Genomic DNA, 26,057 nt, shown 5'->3' with positions numbered 1-26,057 from the left:
TGTCTCGTAAGACTTTGACTCGGGAGCTCCAGCCTGCTTCACTATGAAGTGCAGCTTTCTACACCGACTCGTCCCCCGGTCGGCCAGCTGTCACATGGTTAAATATGGGTGTCGACGGTTCAGTTTACCGGTCCAAAACGTGACGCCCGGGCTCAGGTTTTAGGCTGAAGTGTAGCTCAACAATAACGGAAAAGAGGAACACAAATCCCGGGACAAAGGTTAGCGTGCCGTGTGACTCTCTGGCGCCCGCGGGGAACTTTCACTTCTCCGTTAAGTTTCTCTGTTTGTTCTGTGAAACGTCGCCTGTTTACGAGACCGTTGTAGTGGAAAGAAACAGTTTGAGAAAGTGTTGGATGTTTACTTTTATGTCGTTGAACTATTTGTATTCTTGGTTAGGGTTATCTTCAGTAAACATCGGTACAGTTTTGTTTTTGACTCGCCGGTTGTTGATGTTATAACGGGTGTGTGAACAGCTGACTCGCCGACGTAGGGCTGCTACGGGGCACAGCGATGTTTTGATCAAAGACCCCCAACTGCCTGACGATGATCGGGTCCCCGGACCTGTTGGCCTTCACCGGCACTGGGTTTGGAGAAGGAGAGGATGACCCAGTGGCTCAGGGTTTACCTGAAGAGCTGTCTGTCCCCCTTACGCCTCCGCCTAACCCCTGGAACACCTCTGCACAGTTTCACAGAGACTTCATCCTGGTGGCTGAGTTCTCAGAGCAGGTGAGAGGTTTTAACTTCGACAACAATACTGCACCTGGTGTGATAGTGAAGAAGTGTATATGAGGAACTTCAAAACCCTTAAAAACATTCAACTCTAGACATTAAAAACACACAAGGGAATCCTCCAAACACCTTCGGTCTTTTACAATGTAAAGGTTAGTCAAATTAAAAGGGAGGAAAGCAGAAATATTTGATATACCACAACTGACCCCATCTTGAAATTAAAATAGTACAAAATAAGTTTATGAAATAGCCATTATAAATTTAATTCTGAATCTAAAAAGTGGAAAAGTTAAAGGAGCTGTATAGACAAGGAAAAAAACTGAAGAAGCCAGCATAGTGTTATAAGAAGATGTGTGGATGTCATTATTTTGTTGTGTAATCTTCTTGGACTCAATTGAAGTGGCATGTTTTTATTTTTTTCCACACAAATGCCTCTTTGCTGTTTCTGATATACTTTCTGATGTATTTCATTTCAATAAGGCAAGGAAGTAAACACATTTTTGTGGCTTTTGATGGTTCCGTTTTTACAAGTTGATACTGGTGTGTTGTTTTGTGTTGGCTGGTGCTGTTGCTCAGTTCATGTCACTGCCCAGGAAGTATCCATACAGTATAGATGTCTTTTACGAGAATGATCCAAGAGAAAGAAACCCATTTCATGTTCACATGATGATGAGTCAGAAAAAACAGGCTTCAGACAGAGAGAAAGACTACTAATAGCCATAATATTAAAAAAAATGCAGTTGAAACTTAATGTATGAAATTATATATGTTTAAAATAAAGCACAGCAAGAAAGTACTCAAAAACAACTTTCCCAGTTTAGAGTTGGTATTAGGAGCTTGTAAAATAAAAACTTTTACCTGGTGTTAGACTCTTGAGTTTGAATGTCTCGTGTTAACAGGGACTGCAGGGTTTGTTCCAACCTTCCTCCAAGCTGCAATGATCATGATACATGATTAAGTTGCTTTTTGCATCACAGCTGCGAAGTGGCATATAAACCAAACAGTAAACAACATGAGAAAAAGCGAACTGCAGTGTTTACAAAAATCAAATAAAATGATATAAATATTTGAAAAAATGAAAGCACAAGGTCCAGCAAGTTAATTCACAGCAGCAAAGGAAATGATTACACAGTGTACAAAGGTAGGCCACTGTTTCTTTAACACTCTAATAAAGTCCTGCAGCCCAGGCTCAGATCCTAAAATTACCTTCTTGTAGTATCAGCTGTGTTTAAATATTGTTTATTATTTACTTATATGGCAAACAAACTGTTAAAACAGACCACTGTATGCTAGTCAGAGGAATAATTAATTACCATCAGCAAGAGTGACACCAAAGATGACAAGACCACACATGTCATAACAAATCAAATCATGGAGAGGAGTTCCTAAAGCAAAATATCAGTGTCTGTTAGCCATCTAAGGCAAAACTGAGGCATTTTATTTATTATGTCAGCATTTTAAACAGATAGGTTAGAAAAGCAGTACTCTCAGTTCATTTTGAGAGCACATTTCAAATATGGAGTTAAGGGGCGACCAGTCAACAGAAGAAGAAAAAAGATAAGAGGAGAGAAACAGCACAAAAACTTTTTAGGGATGTTAAACCCACATAGAGAACTGAGAGAAAGAGACGTCAGACATATAAAAGAAGAACTGACACAAGGCAAGCACAAACTGCAACATGATATGAGCTTTGGCAGAGTAACAGAAATGGTGGAGTGGGAAGGAAAATGTTTAGCTGGATGTTGATTTGGCAAGTCGACTGACAAGGATGTGTTACTATGGAAGCGTCACAAACCATTGAACTTCCATTCATCAAACTTGTTTTTGAATCAACACTGTGTGTTAACTTTGTGTTCACTGGATTAATGGATTTCTTTGAGCTCAGTTGAATGTTTACACAAGAATCACTCATCACTACTTTTTTGTTTCCAGGTGGGTCCGAAGCCTGTGCTGACAATACCAGATGACCCTAGAGCCATTGGATCTTTTGATCTCAATCACTTCTCTGTTCGCATCATGTCTGTGGACTACCAAGCATCCGGCCCCGGCCACGCACCACCAGCCTCCCCCGGGCCCCGTCTCAACTTCAGCGAGGACTCCAAAGTGGTTCTTGGAGACTCTGCAGAGAGCGCATTTGCATATGTTCATCACATGACCCTGTATGACCTGGAGGCTCGTGGGATGGTGCGTCCCTTCTGCATGGCGTACGTGTGTTCTGATGAGGGAAAACTCATGGAGAACTACGCTGAGCTGTCGACGTGTTTCTCTCAGGCTGCTGACAGCCTCAAGACGGGGAACAGACAAGCCTTTTCCATGGAGCTGCAGAGGAAATTACAGGAACTGGAGTAAGATCAGGATGTTTTTCTATACATAGATGTATTACAGCATGAGGGGTTTCTTCATCCACCACCGGTTACATGTATTGACCCAGCAATCCCTATATTTGTTGGGCTCTACATGAGGGATTATGTGTAGTGAGCAGCTTGGTATAACCCAGTTTGAGAGAAACCCTTTCACTTTGTTTTCCTATTCCTTTTGCTTCTGAATTCCACGTCACAGATAATGGAAACCTGCTCAATAAACATTGTCTTGTTTATTTCGCGGCTGACTAAAGAAATCAGAAGTTTGGCTGCTTTGGCCACAGTATTGATATCCAACTCTCTCTCAAAGAAAACCTTTCAATTTCCAGTGAAGCTGTAAAAACCCATAGCCCTTTATAGCTGATGCTCACAGGTACTCAGTTACTCATGCTTTTGTGTTTGTTGTTTTCTCTCTCCTTTCTTCTGTTCTCTGCTAATCCAGTGAGCTTAGTCCTCCAGGCGCCACATTTGTCAACAGAGCTCTGGATTTTTGTGTTGAATGCTATTTCTCAGTGAACAAATAGAACTAAGCTTTGCAGCAAGTGATCTCTCATCCACATAAATCAGCATGTTTATTTTTGTAAAGACTGACCCATCAAAAAATAGCGAGAAAATTCTAATTTTATGGAACTGGGATGTTTATTAACCCTTTCAACAAAGTCCACAAAAATATTGCTATGTAATTGTGTTTAGCATATAATTTTTATCACTTTTGGTAAATTGGGCAGTTTTGATAACTTTTTAGTAAAGATTTTAGTAAAAGTGCATTCTTTCAATGCAGGAAATTTTTATTCTAAAAAATCAGTATTATCATTCAGATATTATCAATCAGATGTTTTTCTTACGACAACTTCTTGAAAAAGCAAAGATTTTCCTAAAAAAAAGTGTGTTGATGATTTCATAAGAGCAGCCATTTTTTCTGTAGTGGAATGATTATCCTCAAGGGGGTAGTGTATATATAACTGCATATATGTATGTTACATTTTTTATCAGGTTTTTCAGATCACTATTTATCATGTTAATGAGATAGAGGTCTTTGAAACTCATGTAGTCAAATTTGATATGTTTGGCAATATGGGGTTCTACAGTTCTACAGTTTCATTTCCAGATGCTTTTGTCCAAAGAGACATAAGTAAGACACAAGCAAGAATTTAGACAGAAGGGTAAACCTTCGTGCTCCAAAGTGCTACAAGTTATTAGGCTGCAGGTGCTGCCATTAAGTGCAAGAAGTAACGTTTTGTTTTTTTTCCCCCATATTGAATAATTTAGCCATAGCTAACCACAATTAATCGCTGCAACAATATAGTTCAACATTCAATAATAAGTGATAGATATTAACTTTGAGCTTGGCCTGAGACTTTGTGACTCGTACTACCCCTGAAGACAAAGAAGAGAAGGCTCAGTTTGAGTGCCAAAGTGTTCCCTGAACAGATAAGTGTTCAGACATCTCTCAAAAGTAGAAAGGGACTCTGTGGATAGTATAGAGTTAGGTAATTCATTCCACCATTTGGGCACGACAGAGGAGGAAAGTCTGGCTAGAGATTTTGAGCCGCGCTGGGCTGGGAGCACAAGGTGTCTTTCACAAGCAAAGTATAGTGGGTGAGAAGGAGTATAGACCTGGGTTGGGGACCCCAGGTAGGCAGGAGCTGTTCTTGTCAATGTTTTGTAAGCCAGAAGAAGAGCTTTGAATTTGATTTGAGCTGCCACTGGAAGCCAGGGTTAAACATAACAATAAAGATGAAAATTATCTTTGAGAGTGGCACATGGCTTGGAGCAAAGAGAAATCAGTCTTTGATGTTGACCTGCAGGTCATCTATCCTTTTCTGTTTTTTTGTTTGTTTTTTGGTGATTACCAGGATTCCTTTCATATTGAAATCATACTTTTAAAGCCTCTAGACCGAAGGAACAACAGTCAGTTTGCTGTCTTTTGCAGCATCCTACTACACAGAAACAGAAAAGATTGCTGTATACTGTAAGTGACCAACCAGAATTGAGTATTCAACACAGCCCATGTTTATACAGAGTATTAACACCTCTTTGATTGAGTAGGTTTGTGTGAACAGATTCACACGTGTTTTTTGAAAGTCAAACATTCTTAATGTAATTTTGCATCAATCCTTCATATTGTTGTCTTGTTTCTAATTAAATCCCAATGAAACTGGTCCAATAGACGGTTTCAGACGTACCTCATTACAGATCAGACTTCACCTTTGTTCAGCTCATGGGCATGTTGACTAATAGAAACACTGCTACAAAAGCAGAATGTAGAAATTCAGTAATCATAAATCCTACTTGTATTAAAGCAGTATAAAGTACATGATGATAATACCAAACTTAAACTCTTATAACCTGTGCATGCACTGAAGTAAGAGGATGTAGAATGACAGCTTCTGGTGCAGAGTTCTAAGTAGAACACCATTTGTCTTTTCAAGGCCAGGCCTTGGCTTTGTTTAGCTCTCCTTATTGTACCCTTTGACATGTGTGCAGACCCTTTTCATGTTAAGGTGCTCCGTGCAGTCTCACACTGAGTGGACCCTTGCTCATATAAGTTGCTGTTGAAATGTGTGTTACTCCAGCCATAATCTGATGTACAAAGTATAATCAGTAGTTTTGGCTGATTTACCACTCAGAGGGTTTGTATTTTTCATCAATAGGTTAATTTTTGGCAAAACATGTAACTAAAATCATTAAAAAAATTGCAAACAACAGCTTTTTCATGAACAAAGTTACATGTTGAATTTGCTGGCTTTGTTCAGAAACTAGGTTAAAACAGAGAAAGCAGCTAATCTTCTTCTTTTTAGAAACTCTACTAAGAGTATTTCAGTAAGTAAGTAACCTCATGTTGTAATGGTTTATTCCAGCAACAGAACATTGTCTTTGTTCAGCGTCTTGGCTGACCTCATCACTTCTCTTAGGTTTATTTTACAAGAAGAGTTTGAGGAGTGATGAGGTCATAATTATGACCCCTCAGCCTCAGCCTGCAGGTGGATGCTGGAGCTGAAAGTATGAGCACAAGTGTGTAGCAGTGCAGGTCCAGTTGTCGGCTTGTTCAAAAGTTCAACTTGACAGAAGCCCCACATAATTAAGTGTCTGAACAACCTTCTCAATATTTTTCTCACCAATATAAAGGCTCTGCAATTATATTCAGCCACCAAAACATGGACCTGGGTTTTCAAACTGCACGTGATGTTTGTTCCATGCAGCACTGAATGAATGAATGAATTTAATTTTTTCTTTAAGCGTTATTTTCTCAGTCCACTGACCAAATCTTATCTTCGATTATTTCAGGTACACGCGGCTGACTCTGCAACAGGACCCAAAGCATTCAAGGGCAGTAAATGGAACTACAGAAGAAGATGAGACGGAAAATGAAATCAAAGCTGTGGAGCGTTTGATCACCAATCACAGAGACCTCCTGCGCCAGGTCACTTCCTACCCAAACAGGAAATTAAAGCAGCCTGACTTCCTGCCATATGATCCAGCTGACTCCCTCACTGATCTGTCAGCATTAATGCCTCTTGAGCCCTGCCCTCCTTTTGCCTTCTTCTCCTCTGGCTCCTGCAGGTCTGACCGTGAACTGAAGCCTCTGCAGGAGCTTTGTAACTCCTACTTTCTCTCACTGATGAAGGAGCAGCTCGCTGACACAGAGCGCCGCCTGCGTGGTGACAGGGGTGCATTACGAACTGCTCGCCTCACACGCTCCTTATCCAGGAAGCTCGAGCTGGTCAACTTCCTGTTTGAGCTGTGGAGCCCAGAAGACCGCGAGGAGGAGGAGCGAGAGAGCGCAGAGGCAGAGCAGCTGAAGGAGGCGGGGAAGAGGAGCAGCGTGGATGAGCTTCGGTCAGAGCCGATGAGCCTGGAGTCGTTCTCCTCCTGCGTCGAAGAGATTCCCATAAAGCTGGAGGTGATACAGGTTGGGACTAGGACCCCAGACTCTAATGTTGCCATGGAGATGGCAGGAAGTGTAAGCAGCGGGGACAGCATTGAAGTTCTTGGGACTGAGAGGTCTTATCGGACGCAGCATGTTGATACTGGAGCTGACAGCAGAGGTAGGGTAATACGGTTTGTGCTGGGGATCGTAACTTATCATTGCACATACCTTATATGAATTCAACCCTAACCAAACTTTAATAAATCTGTTTATCAGGTCTCTTGAGTGATTTAAATACTCCTTCTACTGCTATTTTTAATGTATTATAATTTTTTAGCTTCACAAAACACTTGCGTCATTTTGATTGTATCTTTAGTTGGAAGCGAGGTTATTTAGGGATAACAAGTTTTAGCAGGTCGATCCTGTCAGGATTATACTACACATAACCATCAGTTTATTGTAGCTTTGCACCAGGCTTTCAAACAACAGGACCAGTTGACTCTTTCGTTTCTCATCAACAGAGGCATCTGTAGGGACGGTGGACACCTCTTCCAGGCGACCTGTAGTAGACCCATGTGTCAGGCGTGTGCGAGCGTACGCCAAACGAGCCAACAGTGAAGACAGCATCGAGGTGCTGAGCACCACTGAGTCCATCTTCCCTGAAGACCTCACTGCCATCACAGAGGAAGAAGCAGAGCACCAACCGTTGACAAATGGCTTTTCAAGCCAGGAAGAGAAAGTCAGCCAGTGTAAATCCAATGAGGGCGTCAAAGTGGAGAGGAATTATAGTCCAACTGGTTCAGTGAATGAGGCTGAAACTGAAGAGGCTGACCAGGGAGAAGTTAAAAAAGATGAGTTATCAAAGCAAACCACTGTCAATGGTGAGATGTTATCTGAGGACAAGCAGGTCACCGAGTGTTTGAAGAGCAATCAAATCTACAAAGACAAAGATCCTGAAAAGGCACTTAAAACACTGCAAGGTATTAAATCTGCAGCACCATTCATGCCTAAAGCCACGATCAGCACCACATTTTTAATGTTTATCCTAATTCAAAAAGTACTGACTTTGGCACATTGTTGTAATTTGTATTTCTTCAAGAACCAGCTAACTTTATTAAAACTTGTTGATTGAAACTTGATGTTATCACCAGAGAATTTGAGAGGTTTTTAGAGAACTAGTCTGATCAAGTGATGGCTTTTTTTTGTTTCTGTGAATGACATTGTCGGTATTGACCCAACAAGTACTGTGTTATTGGTACTGACAGGAATAAGGAATAAAACCTAATCAGACCTGTATTTGTGCACAAATATCCTTCGATGCATTGTAAAATTGTTTTTATTGCTTTCAGTTGAAGAAGCAGTGGAGTCGATGTCTCTCTGCTCTGACGTTCATCAGAAAGTGCAGCCTGTCCCCAACCTCCACGTGTACTTCTCTCCTCCTGTTACCATGGGGGAGGTTGAGATCTGGACCCGGCCTGGTGCTCCTCTCAGGCTGCTCAGCATCGAGGAGGCCTCGGACTGCACCAGCTTCACTGGCTCTTCTGACCCACCCTCTCCCACACAGAATATTTACAGCAGCATCCAATCACATAAGAGAAGGAGAAGGAAGGCTGGACTCAGAGCCCTCAGGTTCCTCAAACAGAACTCTTTCTCCCAGCATGCCTTGTTTTGTCTTCTAAGTGGCCGGCCGCTGGTGGTCATTGGAGGAGATGAGAGTTTGGTGAGAAAGATGGTGGATGCTCTTAGTCTCTTCTTGCCTGCTCCAGGCCCTGAAAGAAGTGCTGTGATGCCAAGTCTGACTGCCCCACTACAGCTGACAGACCTGCTCACCTGGAGACTGATAGGAATACACAGGTACTACACAAGAGACATCACAGAGGGGACATCTCTTTGTGAGAGGTGTTTCCAGCTTTATAGTTACAGTCTGTGTGCTTTTATGCTATAGTCTAGCACACATTTTTGTTTTTCCAGATTTTGTCATGCGTTTTCCCAGATTTTACTTAATCATGTGACTGCTGATACCCCAGCAGAATCAATGGTTACAGTTTTTAATCATTCATCCTCCACAGCCTATGCAGTTCAGGATCACAGGTGGCTGGAGCCTATTTCAGCTGTCTTAGGGGGAAACGCAGGGTACACCCTGGGCTGGTCGCCAGTCAACCACAGAGACAGACAACCTTTCATGTACACACTCTACACCTCCGGGCAATTAAGAGTCACCAGTTAACCTGATGAGCATGTTTTTGGACTGTGGAAGGGAGCTGGAGTACCTGGAACCAGTGAAAGAACAGTGTTTTCCTTAATTCCTTGAAACAGCACATTCTTGGCTATGAATCTGACCCGGACTTATGAACAAATTAAGGAAAATCTTACAAAAATATAATGCCCATTGTTTGGGGTCGGTGAAACAGGAGAACCATGTGGAAAACTTAAGCAGAAACATAATTTCAATTACCAATTCCACTGCCTTTGATAGTGTTTTCTGTTTTGATACATAATTCTGTCAGGAATACAACTCTTAGTGTAAGGAAAAAAGATGTTTAATGCACCAACCAATTCATCAATTCTTTCTGGTTCTTCCTCCAGATCGTCCTCAAACTCTTTGTCCAGCATCCTTCCCTCCATATCCCGCTACAGTCGTTATTTGGCACTGTTAGACCTGGACCAGAGGACACTGCACTGCCCTTCATACTCTGGCTCTCTCATCGGCAAACTAGCCAACCCCAGCACTGGGATCAGCCGGGGAATCACCTACCTGCTGCACCTGGAGAGCTGCCTAACCGCACTGACCAACCAAGCTCTGCTGTACACATTTAACCCTGCTGTAAGACAAAATCCAAATGCTGCTGAGAGAAAGAGCAGTACAGAGAAGGAGGATTCACAGTCAGCACAAGGACTGTGTACCACTGAGAGCGATTTGAGTGTGATACAGTTCCTGTCTGACCTCATCAGTCAGCGCCACGCAGGACGTGGACCACCAGTTTTAAGATACTCCTTTAGCTCTGTGCTCCTACATAGAAATATAAACACAGCTTAAACACAGTAAGGACAAAAACATTTCATTATTTATGAAGATGCTCTATCCTGATATCTTTAACCAAATGCACTGATTTCTTTATTACTCTGATACAAAACACTTTAAAAACATGTCACTGTGAACATAATATGCATGTTTTTATCTGAAGTGTTGAAAGAGCATGTATGCGTGAGTTTTAATTTATGATACTGTTGTAGGGTTTGTCTCTGAATTACTGAACACAAATGCACTTGTGCCTCACTGGCACCGAATACTCCACATGCTGACAGCTCCCACAGATAGAACACTGGACTGAAGATGAATTATGAGCCTTTGAAATGAAGGATTATTCCCGAATAACATGTGAACTTAGATATATATACACACATGATTTTATATACACACATCTGCACAAGATAACCGAGTCTTTATGATGAAAACATTATATATTAAGCAGCTAAAAAAAAAGATCTGACATGAATGTCCAATCTGTGTGATGTTACTGAAGCCTTGTTTATCTCAATGGTCTGAAACTACTGGACTGATGGTGATTATCTTAAAATAGTCTATAAAGTGTGTTGGTCTGTTTAAACTGTTTAGATGCAGTTTCAAATGTGTTCAGACTGCTTTTGTTTATGCAATCAAGATTCAACATGATTGTTCTCTAAAAATATCAAAGTTGTATTGTATGTTGATTTTATGTAACACCAGATAATAAAACAAAAATGTCCTCACACTTTTAAAATAATAACAACATCAAACTGACGTGTGAAGGTGGAAATCTGTTATTTAGAATACTGGTGATTTTTTGAGCTGGCTGGACTGGCAAATTCAAAGTGAAGCAATCACAAACCACCAATGTTAGGGTCCTTCTGGAAAAATATGAGACACTGCAGAAGTGCTAAAATAGGAGTTGCAGTTGGTCGTGTCTGCTTGAGGCTGGCTCCAGAAGTACTGGAAATCACTAACACTACAGATCAAACAAAGACATTTGCACAGCAGAAATAAACACGTTTTCAGCCTGGTATAAAAAATAGTATTGAGGAATAGCTAATTTCATTGATGGCACACACTGAGCAGAGGATGTTTTTATTCTAACTCAGTACTTTAGAAGATATTTCACCCAATCAGACACAGCTCATCTGATTGACAGCCCGCCCCATTCACAACATGGCTGCTGTTGATTTGCTTCAGGACTGTATCAGACACAGACGGGTGAGATTACTTTTTTTAGGTCTTTTTTTTTTTAGTATAAATTTATGTATAATGCAAGGATCTCTAATAAGTCAAAAAAATGATAATCATCAAATCAAACCTCTTTATTCTTCTTCTTTCAACACCATTCTTGTATTTTTAGTTTTTGAACATGAATAAAACATAGTCCTAACCCCAAAGGTTTGTTAACAAGAAGCAAAAGGACAAAACAACAGTTGAATTTAAAAAAATAAACTCCACAGTTCAGAATTAAACATTCATTTAAGACCAACAGCAGAATCCACCAACACTGACATAGCCAGATAATGATAAATCAATTTAAAGTGACTCAGTAACGTTTTCAATCTATCCTTCTGATCACAGCTGGCCTTTTGTGGAGAACTCTGATGTCTGTGTAAAAAAAAAACGCTTCAACATAGAATCTTTCAGCTCCCAAGGATTCGTCTCTCTGTTGACCTTGAGCCTGACCACATTAGTGTTTGCTGCAGTCCCTGTGGTTGCCACAACATCCGGCAATGACAGCAGGCTGGATTACAAACTCCTGAAAAATGTTGAAAAGAATTAAAACAATTACACATATCAGGACTCATTTAATGGTATGTAGAATCAGAGGTTGAGTTCTTCACTACAAATCTGCGCCAGTGTCTCTTTGATGTCAACATGTCTTCTTTAAAGGTCCCAAATTATGAAAAAATCACTTTATTAAGTCTTTTAGTGAAATTTGTGGGTCTTAGGCTTTCCTCTCAGCCCACAAAATGTGATATTTGATGACAAAACCTGTACTTAGTAGTGCTTGTGAATGTAAAATCCTGACCAAAAACAAGCTGTTTGGATTTTGGGGATTTGCTGACGTCAGTAATTCCCTTTTTTGACCAATCAGGAGCAAGTCTGACCTGATTGGTCCACCAGAGCAGATATCCCCAAACCCCCTCCCCGCTCATTCCCCTCCCCGCTGCTGTTCAGAATGCAAAAGCTGAAGCGCTGCTCTGTTTTTGGCTGTAAACAGCCACATAGTTTCATGCACAAGCTTCCCATCTCGGAAGAAGACAAGTGGCTAGAGTTCATTTATCAAGGAAATGTTCCAGCTACACTCAGTAAAGTAAAACTGTGCATGTGTGCTGGTCACTTCACGGCGGACTGCTTTTCCAACTTTGGACAGTACAACAGAGGGCTAGAGAATAGACTGGTCCTGAATCCAGGTGCATTACCAACCATCCGCCAACAAACCTCAGACCCTGGAAATGTGAGTATTTTAAATGCTGTGTGCTGTGGAGCAGATGTAAGAGCTTTTCCTCAGTGTCCCCCCTGTCTCTGTGTTAGCTTCAAGATGCGCTCTAGCTGTAGTTAGCCTGTTGTTTTAGCCTGTAATGTTATTGAAAACGAGCTTTGCTGCTTTCTAAACATTGTGCACTCGGAGCTCGTGGTGCCACTCTCAGTGACGCTGAAGAGTGGGGCGGTATCAGCGGTAGGTCATTTACATCTGAAGGTCACACCCACTAAATCAGACTGCTCTGAACAGAGGGGCTATGAGAGCCTGGAAACAATGCTGCTGTGCTTGATTTATTGGCTTTTTGGACCAAAACATGTTACTACCATTTCATGAAGACATCAATGATCCATATTAAACTGGAGAAAAGAAGCACAATATGGGACCTTTAAAAACTGAACATAGAGGACAGGTTGGCTGATGGAAGATGTCGGACTTACGGCAGATGTGGCATAGGGACCTTCACTTGAGAAGAGAAGAGTTTAACACCCACTGGACAGCCTGCATAAGGGGAAAACAAAACTTTTATCATCACTTCACAATTCATGACCCACAGTGAAGATCACCACATGTGAGGGAACCACTTACAGTAAGTGCTGACCACCACCACATCAAAGGAGGGCATGGAAAATAAAGCAACAGATCAGATTCAAAGGCTTCTACTGACGTATTAATGACTAAAACTAAAAGGATAACAACACTACAACATGAAATGATAAAGCTCAAAGGCTTCTTTTGTTGATATTTATTACAGAAAGTGCTAAATTAAAAATGACTCACTGGTCCCAGCCCTCTGCTGAAGACGACAGAGTGGATTCAACAGACCGAAGCAAGGGTATGGATTTCCCGTCTAGGGGAGAGAAATAAACATTACTTTTGCATCTGTGACTTAAGCCCCATTTAATTTATGAAAAATATCTGGCTCAGTTAAATTTTGCCATGAGAGGTGTTGGTTTCTTTTTTTTAATCACAGCATCAAGTGAATGTTGGTGTAATAAATTTGTGTAGTTTTGTAATAATGACACAAGAGGTCGCCAAATTGTTGAGCTATCAGTTCTTGAGAAACATCAAACCCAAAATATGTTCTCATAAACTCTCCGAAAATCAGACAAGAAAAAAAAATCACATTATTTATTAAACTGTGGAGAAAATACACACCTGTTTTTTCCATCTCCTGTGTGGCCTGTTGCATGAAGGAGCAGAGGCGCTCTGCCGGCAAACTCTGCATCAAATACTTGAAAGCCCAGTCATTATCCTACCAGAAGGAAACAGAGGGAGAAAGGTCTTCATTAATCATGAAGGATGTCTTTCTGACCTTTTATTAAACCTAACTACATTATATCTGCATAACAGCTGCTGCACTGATATTCACAAAATCCCATGAGTAGGGATCCCAATCTTTATATAACTTGAGTCACATAAGCATATGAAATAAAGAGGGGACTTAAATCCTACAACATCTGAAGTGTATTTCCACCATAGGCACCAGAGACTTTAGGGGGAAATCACAGATATCCAAGGCAAAGCAAGGTAAAGACCAGCGACTACAGGGACTTGTTAATCCCAAAAGGTTCCTGCCGGCTCCTCACATTTCTGATACTGAGACTTCTTGGTAGTTGTGGTTGGTATTCGAATGGGAAATTTTCTTCCTCTATATGTCTGTGTGCTTGATCTAAATTGGTCATTGGACCTTTCCAGAAATGCAGACATCAGTGTGCAGAAGAAACCTTTTAATCCGTTGAAAAGTAACTTCTTTGCTCAAAGGCCCCCACTGTCTTTGGCAGAAATGCAGTTAAAGGAAGAGAAATATATTACCTTAAAAGTATCAAGAACAGGGGCAGCTGGACTTAAAACACCATCAAGGATCCTCATAGCTAAAGCCCCGATCACCAACAGCAACAAGGCCTGATCTGGGTAAACCTGTAAACACAAACCCAGACATAGAGACATTTTATCATCTTCTGACTCCATGTGTTTATTGAGTGCACGTTTGGATAATGACAGATGAACCTCCAGAAAGAAACGTGGGATGTATGTCTTTGACCCATCCATGTCGAGTAGTATTGACTTTATCACATCTTCTGCTTCCTGGAGTAAAACATAAAAAACAGAAAAGTGGGATTAAAGAACTGATTAAAAAAAGGAAATGTATTTTTTTAAAAACCCTTAGGAACAAATGAGAAATACAGACCTGAAGAAACTGTGGGCTTGGTGGTGGTAGAGGAGTGTTAACGGCAGAGAGTAAACTGGTCCAACACTGAGACTAAAAATAGAAAAGGACAATCAGACTTTAGAAAGGGAAAATTTAGAAACGTTTAATTAATAAAGTGTGAGGAAACTAAAACAGCTTTTACAAGAATATAATCCTAATCCTATAACAGGGTATATGCTGAAATCCTGAGGTTAAATTCAATACTTTTTCAAGACTTTTTTAAAAACCTTTCAAAAAGTCTTAAAACCTTACCGCGACTTTAAGCTGCTGTTAGCGACCAATCTTTGATGATTGTAGTTTGCATTTTAACATAAATTAGATAAGCTGAGAAGGAATAAAGCTTGAAAGTATAAATGAAACTAAAGGCAGGTTTGTTGATATTCCCATTCCCACAACAACAGCTATTTAAGGCCAACCTGCATAAAATACATACGGATGGCTACTAAACTACTGTACGAACTGAGTCTGTTGTCACATCAGCCTACGGATATGTTGGGCTGCTAGCGATACATATTGCCGGCGCCTCACAAAATTACAACTTTGCTTGTTGTCACATCTCAAACAACAGCGTTACGTAACTGTATTGATAAATACCTTATCTCATCGCGAAGTATCCAGTAAAAAGGTGATTTTAACAAAGAAAATTTGTTCCAAAACAACTAAGAACAGGAGAAGCTGGGGAAAGCTTCCTCTTAATTGTAAGAATCCAAGATCCCAGGTCATCAAAAGTCTGAGAAATTTTCTCAGGAGGCTTGAGAAACTCTTATGATCTAGAGTGAAATATTTTGAGACGCTAAAGCTTTTTCCAGGTCCTCACGCTGGTCTGTGATGAGTGTGACAAGCAAAATGATCGTCCAATCACCAGGTGTGATTATTTTTGAAGGTTCAGACCCTGAAAACATTTTCGAATCAGATGGACTATTTCTGTGGCGGATATATGGAACTGTCTGTCTGGCGTGTCAGATTAACATGTAACAGTCGCAAGGAGGAAAATAAATATTCATTTTGGAGTCAAAGCTTGAATAGCAATAAAATTTAATACCTCGTAACATTATGATTAAGACTTTTTAATACTTTTTAAGGGCCTTAAGTTTCCCACAATTGATTTATCAACTTTTAATACTTTTTAAGACCCAGTGGACACCCTGTATAAGAGTACCTTAACCAGGATTAGCTTGTTTCAAACCACTTAAACCTTGTATTCTATTGATAATATTGTAAAAAAAAAAAAAAAAAAAAAAAAAAGATGTTACAAGTGTTCAATCAGAAGTAAAGGTGGGAACAGGTTCATCACTTGGTGAGGCTGGGTGAGGAAATGGTTCAACAATTTCTGAATATTGTTCCTGAGCATGAAATCACCAAGAGTTCAGAAACTCTGGAAAAATCTTGCAGAGGGACTAAGACATTAATAATCACCATCAGAACAAGCATGCAGTGATGTGATGCGATGTGAAATGCTGCGATGTGAACTGACAATAAACAGAGATAAGGTTCGTGTACTCACATCAGTGGAAACAGCAGAGCAGCACCTCTGAGCCCTGAGAGCAAACCTGACCAGCTCAGCCCTCTTCAGAGGCTCAGCCCCTGCAGAGAGGACAGAGTTTCACATCTTGTACAGAGAACACTAGCTGTAGAAATAAATACTTTAAGATAATTAATGTCTGACCTTTGATTGGCTCCCACGATGCACCAGAATGACTGAGCTGATGAGGCTGACTGACTGTTATCTTTGGTGCTGTTGCTGTTTTAAAGATGTGGAAATAACAGAGGAAGAGACTCGGGGTGAAGCGAGAGGCGGGGGCGTTCACTGAGGGGAACAAACTGCCCAGACCTGACAGTAAATTTCCACCCAGACAGGTGAAGAAAGGGATGAGGTCCTGTAGCTGCTGGAAACTTCCAGAAACAAAATAAAATCAAACAAGCTTCAGTTACATCCCAAAAATTCTGAATGTTTCATGACATTTATTTTTACAACACATTTAAAAACAAAGGCCATCCTCTGTATGTTTAGCTATTATATCTAAGGATACAGAGGCCCATACCTTTTTTGTTATCCAGTTTAAGTGACTTGGTCAGAGGAGCAGTTCATGAAGCTAATTACTGTTAGCTATTATACAATCTGAAACACTCAAATCCTAACTGGATCAACAAAATGTGGGAAAATATTGAAAAAGAGTCTTTAACTCTAAGCTTTTAAAATTCCTCTTTTTCTGTGTTGGTTGCATGCTCATATTTAATCAATAAGAAGACTTGCTTATCTTTAAATTAACAGAAAAACAAATCATTAAAGGATGCAAGATTCCAAAAACTCACAGTTGGGAATCATCTGTTTGGACGACTCGAAGGTAGCGGCACAATTCTCTGTACCTGCAGACAGCAAAAACCTCAGGTGTAATTTTATCAGTAGTATGTGTCTGTTATAAATAAATACACACTATGTGTTAGTGTGTGTGTGTGTGTGTGTGTGTGTGTGTGTGTGTGTGTGTGTGTGTGTGTGTGTGTGTGTGTGTGTGTGTGTGTGTGTGTGTGTGTGTGTGTGTCAATTTTGTACCTCTGCTGTTTCTGTAAAAGTTCTGTTCTCAGCAAAACTATAGAAATCTTCTCCATCAGGACATCTTTCTTGCCTTTGTCTTTGCGTACACCTGTCACATTCTGCCCCTTCAGCACAGACACCAGCAGGACATCATCCCAGGGACGCACACAAAGGCTGAGGAACCAACAAGAACACAATACGTTTTAGAAATACACGAAGAAAACACATCAAGTACAACCTTGGGAGATTCCCACACCTGTACTTCATGCTCTTCAGCTCAGCAGGGAAGTACAAACTCAAGTAAAAAACCTGCAGTTTGTGGATGAACTCCGGAGTAAAGTCAGCCATCACCATCTGTCTCTGCAGTGATGATATGATCCTGACCACACACACACACAGACACACAGACACAGACATACACAAACACAGACACACACAAACACACACACACACACACACACACACACATTCACACGCGCGCGTGCGCGTGCGACAAAGTTAAAAACCCAAATGAATAAGCTACTGACAGTAGGCAGGTTCTGTGTGTGTGGTGTGTCGTTATACCTTTGTAGTAACATCACTTTGGCCTTGGCAACATTGGCTGTTGGAGACTGTACAATGAAATCCCTGAGGAGAAACATATCGATCACAGGAGATCAGTTCACAGGTATACAAACTGTTATCATAACCATTAGCAAAGAAGAAGGAATACTACTTTTGTAACATAAGTAACTGTGTGGTACAGCTTGACTTGTTTCTCATTTGTAGGTACATTTCCCAGAATCTGTTTTCTCTGCTAATGGGATCCTCTAAACCTCCCTCTGAGCAAATGTGGCCCAGCTGTCTGAGAAGTGCTCTCAGGTGACTGGCAGCTCAGTCACACACATTCAGTAGCCAACTGCAATACCGAAAATTGAGTTACTAGTGTTTTTAAACATCCTTTTATATTTGCTCAGTGCTCTAGAAACCTCAGAACACTATGCAGCGTCTGCGTGAAAGGTTCTGTGTTTGTGTGTGTGTTATTACCCTGAGCCTTGATAGTGTCTGATACAGTCCCTAGCAGCTCCCAGGTACATGATGGCTGCCGCTCTTCCACCAAGTTTATCCGCCTTGTTAAGGAAGGATGAAATGAATGCATAAACTTCTGTGTAACTGTAAAGAAAAACAAACCAAAACAACCTGTTATTTGAAAATGCACCTTTTATCTCTACCTACTGTTGTACTTGCATTGTGGAATAATCCAAAGTAAGAACAAACAATGACAGTAAAATCAGCAGCTTTTCTAGGCTGTTTGAATCATTAAATGGCATGATACGTTATAAATGATCAAATCCTGAATTCTAACACTTTTCTGTGTTGACTTTTTATGATGAAATTTAATCATACACAATATATGTGTAAAGGCACATTTTCAGAAAAGAGTAGAAAACATCAAAGTATTTACTATTTTCTAGCAACACATCAGTTTCACGCTCTGTATCAGGACTTCATTGTGTAGCACTACCCTTATATACACTCCATTCAGTTCAATTAGAGAAGGATAACAACAGCACGGACAGCTCTGCTCAGTCACTTACTCGTGGACACCGCCTTCCATGTTGAATAAACTCAGACCGATTTTCTGCACATCTATTCCTGCCAGGAATGAAGAAAACCTGACAGCGAGCTCTTGGCTGAAGCTTTGCAGCATTGCATCTGGACAAGAGTAAGAGAGATCTGAGGCAGGGATATTATATGAAATAGTAATCGCATGATAAGAAGTTTTATCTGAGCTGATATTAACTTGGTTAAACTGTTTGAGTAAGAGCACGTACCTGCATCTCTGAGCTGAGCGTCTATTTCAGACAGAGTGAGATTGAAATGCTTTAGACCTCCCAGCAGCGCCGAGTTTCTGCGATTATGCCAGAAGTCACTTTTCTTGTGGCTGTTGCAGTGACACACACCACTGTAACACCACATTACACACTGGCACATGCACACACACACAGAAATACATGACTTGATTTTTCCAGAGTGACAAGCCTCTAATACCACAATTTTCTTTTAAAATAAATCCCAAAAGTTTTCCATGCTTGCAGTTCACAGACTGCTTCAATGCGTACCGATGAAGCCAGCTTGTCGCACACATAACAGAAGCACTGATCACAAATGAGACTGTTTTCAGCAACTGGAGCCCCAACCTCAGAAACTGTAGCCCTGAGAAGGACAGACAAGAGATAGTGTCAAAAATATAGTTAAAAAATATTCTGTCAATCAGTTCTGGTTATTAGCTTACGTGAAGGGATATATGGGGCAGTCGAAGCGTGCATGAGGCAGCACCTCAGCACGCCGGGAGAAGGTCACAACTAGGTCCTCTTCAAGTGCAGTGGGAGGTAAAACACAATCTGTAAGACAGTCTGTAACATACAGGAAGAATTGTGGTCAGAAACATATAGCATTTACCGACACATAGAGCTGGTGGTAAACAGTGATATACTTGTTACCATTCTTTTTCATCTCCTCCTCCACAATAAGAACTGAGGGTTCATTGCATGAGATTTCATTGTCACATTCCTGGTTTTCATAATCCTCGTCATCACTGAGGATGATTATTTCTCCATTTTCCATCGTTGTAAAAATCGGAGACTCCTAGAAAATCACAGAAAAACTGCATTAACATACTCAAACATGTAAGCTCATTTCCCAATGTGGTCATTAAAGTTGTCACAAAAACAGACACTTGGTAGGTGCTTTTCTGATTAATTGGTATTCAGAGGAAGGCCCAGTGCTCCTGTAGCTCTAACTTTACTCAACATCACAAGACATGCACTGAGTTGTTCTTAGATTTAGCCATTTAGCAGACGGTGGGTTTCGTTTCTGCAGAAATGTTGAGTAAGTCGCAGTTTGTGTTGGCATCAAAAGTGGTGACGCGGTTCATATTGACTTTGACATGAAATGACATGTTAATTTATCATTAGTTTAAACCACTAGTTGAGTTTGAAACCTGAGACTTTTCTTACCTTTGTCGTCCGTTCAGACAAAATAAATAACTTTTTTTGGCGCAAGAAACACTCAAATCTGGCTGTTTCCGGATGTGACGTTGTTCTTATTCGTTGTATGGTGGAGTCGGTTTACACACTGAAAGGATTATTACCGCCACCAACGGGCCTTGGGATGCAATGTATGCTTCAATCCGAAACGTAAAAAATTGCCGGACCTAGGGGCCCTAATTGTTTAAAAAAATCTCTTGTCCATAACCCTCTTACCTTAAACACTGCAAGCCTGAATAATGCTAAACCATAAGACCAAATAGGGGCAGGCCGCCATTGGTACTGCTGCACCCACTACATGGAACAAGTTTACTACACCCTAACTACACCCAAGCTGTCTCCTTTATATGGGTGTTTGTCAAGACAGGCTTAAAAAATCGCATTGTATCTATTCAAAAATAGGAATATCTCAAAAGAGGCATGGTTTTGCAAATGTAACAGCGTTTTTAATGTATTAGTAAATATTTTTGCTTTCTTTTCTTTTTTCTTTTTGCTTTATAAGCACTACTGCTGTGAGTATGGCAAACAAAGGTTGCCTGGTTTAATAGCATTTTCTCTTCCACTGCTATTGACCTATCAAATCTGTCGCAACCCCTTCAGTTTTTTAAAAAAAATAATTTTGCCCTGAATTGCAAAACAAAACTGTTTTTTTTTTTTTTTTGCAATTTCTTTTGTGTTTTTAAGATTTTTTTTTTCTGCACTACAGGGCTAATCAATCACTTACTTGGTTAATTCTTTAAGCAATTTGTGATTGTTTCACCTACTCAGTGACACCAATAGTGAAAAAAACACATTTTTAACATATAACTGTGACATAACATTTCCTAACCAGGAAGTAATGATTTTTTGTTTAGAATAAATATAACAGAAATATACAGGCAGATAATTGAGTAATTAAATGCAATCCATCCAAAATAAAATTCATTTACTTATATCATATATTTATGCACTAACTCCATGCACCGTTTTAAAGCTACAACACACTGCAAATTTATGTTTGCTTTCAACCACAAAGTGTTTCCTGATAAAATACGATGCATGACACAACAATGCATTGTTTTTATCATTTCATTTTGATCTACCTGTAAAGCACTTTGTCTACAGCTGTGGTTGTTTTTAAAAGTGCTCTATAAATAAAACTGGTATGGTATGGTAAAGCTGGTACAAAATAAAAAAATAGATTTAATGAGTAGAGAATCATGTTGTGGAAGTTTAATTTTATTTTAAATTTGTTATAAATAGCAAAAACATCTGAATTTCTTCAAATATCTGAAGGAAGCTCTGAAGATAAATATTGAATGTCACTCATGGCTGATCACAGCTAAACTTTAGCAGATCAGCATAATGTGGAAGAGAGAAATCAGTGACTCATTCAGGAGTGCCATTACAGAGCATGGAGCTCATCTTGTCCTTCTCGTTAGAGTTAGCCCTTCTTGATGCAGCTCGGGAGTTTTGCCGTCTGCAGTCCCTGTTTTCAGCACTGCAGCATCTGTTGCTGTGCACAGCGTTGCTTGCTCGTCCTCAGGGCTCTGAGCTGGCATGTATCTCAACCACTGTTGGTAGTAACCACGAAAACTATTGATTTGGATCAGGTAGTTGTTTCTTGATTCGTACTGGAAAAGATGGATAGAAAGAGAACTGATGAGAATGAGGTGAAATGCAGGGACAATAAAAAAAGGAAACATCATGAACCTGAAGTTTTTAAAGCCTGTTTTTACACATCAGTCTTCTCAGAGGACACATCCATATTACTAAGGAGGCGTGGTTGACCCTGTTGATACTGACACACAAAAAGTACTCCTCTGTGCTAACTTCATTCAAAAAATTAAATATCATAATTTTGTAATAACTTATATTTCCAGCAATATGGCTTTGTTATGTTAGCAGGAGATGTGCATGCAGGCATTATACCTGCATGATCCAATCAGCAGCCTTCAAACAAGTCCCTGGCATCTTCATGTGTGCTGAGATGCAATCACTCAACCAACACATGATGATAGTTTATGAGGTATTCCTTCACATTGGTCTGATACACTCATTTATCCAAATTTAATGTAACATTCAGTGTTTCAATGCATTTCTCCTATGCCTCACCCAAAGTCCCTCTCACTACTCCTCACAATGTTTCACCCAAAATGCTTCTTAAGGGTTAAGAAGACATCATGGTTCTGAGATTTTTCCTGGATCCTCACTGGGAGAAAATCTTGGAACTAGGAAGCTGAATGAACATAGCCAAAGCTTTCAACATCATCAATGACCACACTGTTTACTAAATGTTCCCTTTGTTGTTTTTCAGGTACCTATATACAAAATTGTGTGAAATGGTAGCTTACCTGGTTATAGTTTGGTGGATACTGTGAGGCAAACTCCAGCTGTCTGATGATGACCTCATTAGGCCACACTTTCAACCTGCTCATACTTGAGAGGATTGTCTTGAGGTAGCTGTAGTCCAGTCTACGAGTTGCTCGGCCAATAAGAGCAGAGAATACACGGACATTTGGCTTAAGTCCCGCCTCCTGTGATGAAAACAAGTGAATATATCAGAACAGCAAACTGGAGTCAGACAAAGGTCTTTCATTTGCACCACTTCTGTGCTTGATATGTAAACCTTCACACAAGAAAAATAAAAAATGCAAAAGCAGTGACAGCATTTAGATGGGTTTACAGTCCTTGAACATGCAAATATATAGTTATTTTTAATCACCTCCATGTCTTCCAGCAGCTGAAGGGCATCCTTCTCTCGCTCACACCCCAATGCAAGGCATCCAAATGTCTGCACATTCATGTTTACATGATGCTGTCGCATCACACTCAACACATCCTGAGGAGAGAGGAAGAGCATCAAAAATGTGCAAAAACTTAACTTGTCATCTCAATAAATGACAAGTTCTCCCCCAACACCATGGCTATGAAGTGTAAAAAATTGGCGTTAAGAAAAAATGTTTCACAAGAATTTGAGTGTGTGTGTGTGTGTGTGTGTGTGTGTGTGTGTGTGTGTGTGTGTGTGTGTGTGTGTGTGTGTGTGTGTGTGTGTGTGTACCCTTGCCCCCTCCAGGTCACCAGCCCTAGCTGCTCTACGAATCACAGAGTTAAAGAACGTGACGTCGAGCTTCACTTTGTGCAGTTTGGCGACCTTCAGAAGCATCTGTAACGACTCGTGGCTTGGCTCCATTGTGTCAGCCAGCAGGGTCAGCGTTCTGAGGTCTGGACTGAGACTGTTAGCCACCATCCTCTCCAGGAAACCCTCGGCTCCTCCAATCAGAGTAAGCCTATCTGATGGTCCTTCCACAGTGCCGAGAGACACCAAAGCACCTCTCTTGCCTTCAAAAATGTCCAGCAGGTTAGGAGCTGGAGAGAAACCAGCTCCTGGGTCCACAGGCAAGGAGACAGTCTGCCTGACAGGCACCAACTGAGTCGAGTCTTTGCTGATTAAAGATTTATCCTCCTCGTCACCTCTGCTGTCCATTTGATGATTGCTGAGAGGATCAGGCTGGAGGAACAACTGTCTCTCAAGGAAATCAATGTCTATCAGATCCTTGTGTTGAGGATGTGACTTAACATGTTCCCTTTCACATTTACTGTCAGGGCTCAGCAGCATGCGAGTTGCCAGAGCAGGATCACCTATCCCACAATCCCGTGCAGTCCGTAAGAGTAGGTTATAGTTCTTAGCATCTGGATGAAGCCCTGCCCTTAGCATCTGCTGCCAAACCTGAGACATATGAAAACAATAACACATTTCATAGTCTCAATATTTTGCTGTCGTTTTTACTTATATCGTCTCACAAAATATTTTTTAAGTCCCCCTAAATCATGAATGTACCTGTAGAGCACGTCTGAATCCTGCTTCTTTGTCTTTTAAACAGCCCATCAACAGGTAGTGAAATGTCTCCTGAGTCACCACATGACCGTTCTGCAGCATCTCCTGTGAACAAACACTGATTCATTTAGAAAAATCAACACAATTCAGCAGAGTAACCATCCAAGAGTGTCCCCTGTCATACCCTGAGAGTGTGAAAGCAGGCTTGGAGGTGGTTGGTGATGGCATGAGTCTTGAGGAGGGCGTGGTATGTGATAGTGCTGAGGGGATAGTTTTTGCGACGGAGTTCTTGCTCCAACTTCAGCGCTTGCTGGAGGCCGGCTTGCTTGTGTGGTGACTCGGCACAGGCATTGAATAGCGCAGTGTAGGTAGCATCTGTAGCTTCCAGACCTCGCTTCTTCAGCTGGAAGATATATGCACACTGGATTAGATTATATTTGCTTTCCCTCCTATTTGATCAAAATCATACAGATATTTTTTCCTGCTGAGATATGGAAAGCCCTCACGATATTAAGAAAATAATATCAACAAAGTGTATAAATAAAGTATTCATACATCATTATAGAGTTTGAATGCTCTCTTCAGCTGTCCTGCTCGACCACAGCCACCAATCAGGACAGAGTAGTTGAACTCCTCTGGCTGCAGCCTCTCACCCTGCAGCATGTCTCTACTGAACAATTCCAGGGCTTCCTGCAGCTGTGAGAGGAGAAGCAAACGCTTATACACACAAAAAGTAGCGGAGAAGGCAAATATGTGCAGCAACACTGAAATGTACAAACCTTTTTCTCTTTTATCAGCCTCTTGCACTGTAAAAAGTACCAGTAGGGTGTGTTTCTCTTTCCAGGTCTCCTGTAAGATCTATCCTGGTCCTCCTCGTCCTCGCCATCCCCCTCTTGGTGCCGCATATCCCGAATTTCTGGTCTGCTTTTCCTGAACGACCTCCTGGAGGCCATGTCACTAGAGAGGGAACCGAAGTCCCCCACGTCTGGACGGTCGCCCTCGGCTGCCGTCAATTGGTCAACCCGAGTGTCCGAATCTCCATAAGAAGCAGCGGACAGGAACACAGTTCTGAAATTTGGTCCGGTTGACAGTTGGGAGAAAGCCGGTGTGTGGAGGCTGGGTGACCGATGTTGTGAAGAATTTAGAACCCGAGTCAGATTAAGGCTTCTGGGTGGTTTTCTAACCGCTGAGCAGAAGGAAAACTTGGCCACGGGGACTGAGACTTGTCTACCGTTTCGCACACACGAGCTGGCAACGGACACTAACATAATTGGAAGAATTATCTTACCAACTTAATATAAACAAGATTTTGTTTTGTTTTGTTTTGCGCTGTAAAAAAGATAATTTCACAAAGTCATACTGGCTAGCTCTGCTGTACACGACATGCTGTGCGCTCCATGTTGCCTCAATGACGAAAAGTAAGTTAGACCTGAACAATAGATATGAAACCACACACCACCCCATTCGATGCTTCAGACCACTAAAGACAATAATACGGGCATAATGGCTTTATGTATCAAAGCGTATTTTACAGGAATGTATAATTTGTTTGGGAATAAGCTTGCTTTACTTGCTTTTGCTTTGCTTTGCTTAAGAGGTCGAACACCGATCATCTGCTTCGGTCATCGATTAGTATGCCTGGGCGTACCCAGAGAAACGTCACATCTCAAGTCCTTGCAGGCTCATGTAGTTTTCTATTGGCTTATCAAGTATTAAACATATTTTAAACCGTAATTATCCAGATTTCATCACAGAAAGCTGGAAGAGGGGATTTGTGTAAACAGGGTCTGAATTTAAATGACCACACTGAATACTGAGCTCCAGTCAGGATCTGAAATTTTTTTCTGACCTACAGAAAATATTATAGTGCTTTGTATAGCTGTACATAGTCTCAGAACCGAAAAATTAATCTCAGTGTTTACTTTATACTCTTAACTTAAAATAAGCATTTAAATCTTCTTGATGAACAAAACCAGGCATGTAATATCGAAGTGCAAATCGAACTACG

At 40.8% G+C, this 26,057-nt stretch overlaps 3 protein-coding genes across 4 annotated transcripts; 1 reads left to right on the top strand and 2 right to left on the bottom strand.

The window, feature by feature from the left end:
• Positions 1-42: 42 nt before the first annotated feature.
• smcr8b (Smith-Magenis syndrome chromosome region, candidate 8b) lies at positions 43-10,723 on the top strand. 2 transcript variants are annotated; one of them, XM_074698906.1, is made up of 7 exons: positions 43-218; positions 474-726; positions 2,662-3,074; positions 6,378-7,138; positions 7,482-7,940; positions 8,310-8,814; positions 9,547-10,723. In XM_074698906.1, exons 2-7 carry the CDS (start codon positions 544-546, stop codon positions 9,995-9,997), a joined length of 2,772 nt encoding a protein of 923 aa, XP_074555007.1. In that variant the 5' UTR covers positions 43-218; positions 474-543; the 3' UTR covers positions 9,998-10,723. The 2 variants fall into 2 exon arrangements, with proteins under 2 accessions (XP_074555007.1, XP_074555001.1); XM_074698900.1 differs by having other exon boundaries at positions 43-726.
• A 557-nt stretch (positions 10,724-11,280) lies between these two features.
• LOC141811058 (uncharacterized) lies at positions 11,281-20,317 on the bottom strand. Its single transcript, XM_074698914.1, has 20 exons — positions 20,203-20,317; positions 19,687-19,831; positions 19,479-19,599; positions 19,306-19,399; positions 19,018-19,168; positions 18,781-18,898; positions 18,230-18,355; positions 17,768-17,830; positions 17,460-17,582; positions 17,222-17,377; positions 16,984-17,037; positions 16,337-16,563; positions 16,175-16,254; positions 14,650-14,721; positions 14,469-14,546; positions 14,274-14,378; positions 13,617-13,713; positions 13,239-13,308; positions 12,899-12,959; positions 11,281-11,732 (listed from the first exon to the last, which is right to left on the bottom strand). The coding sequence occupies exons 2-19, from the start codon at positions 19,808-19,810 to the stop codon at positions 12,941-12,943; spliced, it is 1,878 nt and encodes a 625-aa protein (XP_074555015.1). The 5' UTR covers positions 19,811-19,831; positions 20,203-20,317; the 3' UTR covers positions 11,281-11,732; positions 12,899-12,940.
• Positions 20,318-21,396: 1,079 nt separating this feature from the next.
• Positions 21,397-25,667, bottom strand: ptcd1 (pentatricopeptide repeat domain 1). The gene is given in 9 exon segments (XM_074695052.1): positions 21,397-21,713; positions 21,716-21,845; positions 22,566-22,748; positions 22,937-23,053; positions 23,273-23,941; positions 24,053-24,154; positions 24,234-24,452; positions 24,605-24,745; positions 24,829-25,667. Coding segments are annotated over 9 exon segments (2,163 nt in total). The 5' UTR covers positions 25,318-25,667; the 3' UTR covers positions 21,397-21,600.
• Positions 25,668-26,057: the final 390 nt, after the last annotated feature.

The sequence above is a fragment of the Halichoeres trimaculatus genome, unplaced genomic scaffold (genome assembly GCF_033239565.1).
Source record: "Halichoeres trimaculatus isolate MK-OKI-2021-1 unplaced genomic scaffold, fHalTri1.1 fHalTri1_scaffold_2, whole genome shotgun sequence".
Classification (NCBI taxonomy): domain Eukaryota; kingdom Metazoa; phylum Chordata; class Actinopteri; order Labriformes; family Labridae; genus Halichoeres; species Halichoeres trimaculatus.
Note: the sequence above shows the minus strand (reverse complement) of the source record. Positions and strands in the feature narration are given on the sequence as shown.